The sequence below is a fragment of the Nestor notabilis genome, unplaced genomic scaffold (assembly GCF_000696875.1).
Source record: "Nestor notabilis isolate BGI_N333 unplaced genomic scaffold, ASM69687v1 scaffold5240, whole genome shotgun sequence".
In the NCBI taxonomy this organism is placed as follows: domain Eukaryota; kingdom Metazoa; phylum Chordata; class Aves; order Psittaciformes; family Psittacidae; genus Nestor; species Nestor notabilis.
Genome location: NW_009909584.1, coordinates 14,535 through 16,669, shown reverse-complemented (window position 1 = coordinate 16,669; position 2,135 = coordinate 14,535). Strand labels below are relative to the sequence as shown.

At 44.5% G+C, this 2,135-nt stretch overlaps 1 protein-coding gene across 1 annotated transcript in view; it reads left to right on the top strand.

Annotated features, from left to right (window-relative positions):
• The first annotated feature begins 903 nt into the window (after window positions 1–903).
• MUC15 (mucin 15, cell surface associated) overlaps window positions 904–2,135 on the top strand; it is a 3,477-nt gene continuing 2,245 nt past the window's right edge. Inside the window, exon 1 of the mRNA XM_010010921.1 lies at window positions 904–1,411. Within this exon, the coding sequence (XP_010009223.1) occupies window positions 904–1,411 (508 nt within the window). The remainder of the gene's footprint in view (window positions 1,412–2,135) is intronic.

Below are 2,135 nucleotides of genomic sequence, written 5' to 3'. Positions count from 1 at the left end.
TGTAGAGAAAACACACCCATCCTTGCCAAAACCCCATGGGTACACTGAACAGCATACCTGCTACAATTGTGTAACTTCAAGACGAGTTTTTCCTCATTCTCATCAATCTAACATTTGAAAAGATAATGCATAATACACAGCCTCCAGTCTCCTACAGGAAAAGAAGTTCCCCCACAAATTCAGCATCATCCATAACCCCTGGGCTGATTCAATTGTCAGTTTGCTCCTGATAGCATTCAGATGACACTCACTGCTCAGGGTCACAAAACAATCCCCATCAGCTCAGGGCTAATTGTAACAATTACATTTCTTCACAACAGAGCATAACTCTTTAGCATGCTCTTGGAATTGCTGCCTGCCTAGAAGGCATTGCCTTGAGTGTGCTACACAAACGTACTATCATTACCTTACTCTATAGCAAAGTGGTTTTGAATCATTCCCCTCTGAGTACAAGGCCTGTTTACAGAACCATGAAATGTTCTTGTGCAAAAAGCTTTTGTTGATCATCAATATTGCTTTAGGTCATTCTCTTGGTCATTAACACTCACGGATGTAAAGTTTTCAGCATCAACACATGGTAAACTAGTGAGATTTCTATAGTATAACACTAACTTTTTTTACTAGCTTATTTGATAAAAATAGCTTTGTTTTGCAAAATAAAACCGTGAACAAAAGTGAATTTCTTGCAGATTCTGCATATAGCAAACTTTGAAGTCAATACCATACAACTTTCCTGTTGGCATGATTTTCATTTTTCTGCTTGTAAGGCTGCAATGTAACAAAAGCAATATTGAGGGTGCAAAACTAAATGGAGCAAGTGATAGAAATGGCTCAATTACAGATAACAATCAGTCTAAAGCTCAATCAACTTCACGGAGATTGGTTCTGACTACGACTACTGCCATGAATCCTTCCACCGTCAGTCATGCTGCACCAACAATGGCCAACACTGAAGAAAACGAAACAGAAAGAACAGAGATGAGCAGGGAGCCAAACAGCACACCCCCGAGGTCCACTGATGGCATTACTTTATCTTCAAGTGCAACTGGAGTATCTAAAGATGGAATAAACTCTGCCACAACCTTCAACAGTATCCCAGTACCTTTAGCGACATTTACAACAGGTGACTTTCCTCGACTGACCAGAAGTGCTGCAGCTACTTCTATATCCACAGAGACATCAAGTAACTCCACAGTCACCTACAGCACCCCTTCAGCTGTGGTGCTCCCCAGTGATAACTCTTCAATCAACCCCACCACGTTGTTCACCACCAGCATCGCTCTGACATCACCCATGGTGAAGCAGGACAGTACCACAAAGAACTTCAGCCCCATTCAGCAGACAACTGAGCTGAACCATAATTTCAGCAACCCTTCTACTGCATCACCTGATTCAAAAGATGCCGAAGAAGGTAAGTCTAACTGAAGACCAAGTGGTTTAACAAAATCATAACACCTTTATTTCCTTGAACACGAGGCTATTTACTTGTTTAATACTTCCAAGAATAAAGGAAGTTAATGACAGATACTGCCCATCCATACCGGATTGGCCTTCAAAGCAGACGTGCAGAAATAACATCTGGGGCCTTGCCCTGGGTTCAGCTCCAGCAGTCATTTTTCTCCTCCTTAGTAGCTGGTGCAGGGCTGTGGTTTTGACTTTCAGCCTGGGAACAACGCTGATGTTAACACCGATGGTTTTAGTTGTTGCTCAGTGATGTTTACTCCGACCAAGGACTTTCTCAGTCTCATGCTCTGCCAGGGAGGAGGGGAAGCCGGGAGGAAGCAGAGACAGGACCCCTGACCCAAACTGCCCAAAGGGCTATTCCACACCACAGCACGTCATGGCCAGGATAGAAACTGGGGGGAGTCACCCGGAAGGCCCAGATCGCTGCTCGGGTCGGGCTGGGTATCGGTCGGCGGGTGGTGAGCGGTTGTGTCCTCTCCCCTTGTTATTTCCCTTATCATTATTATTGGTAGTAGCAGTGGTTTGTATTATACCTTAGTTACTGGAGTGCTGTTATCTCAACCCGTGGGAGTTACATTCTTTCAATTCTCCTCCTGATTCCTTTCGGGAAAGGGAGGAGGAAAAGGGAGGGGAGTGAGCGAGCAGCTGCGTGGTTCTGAGTTACCGGCTGG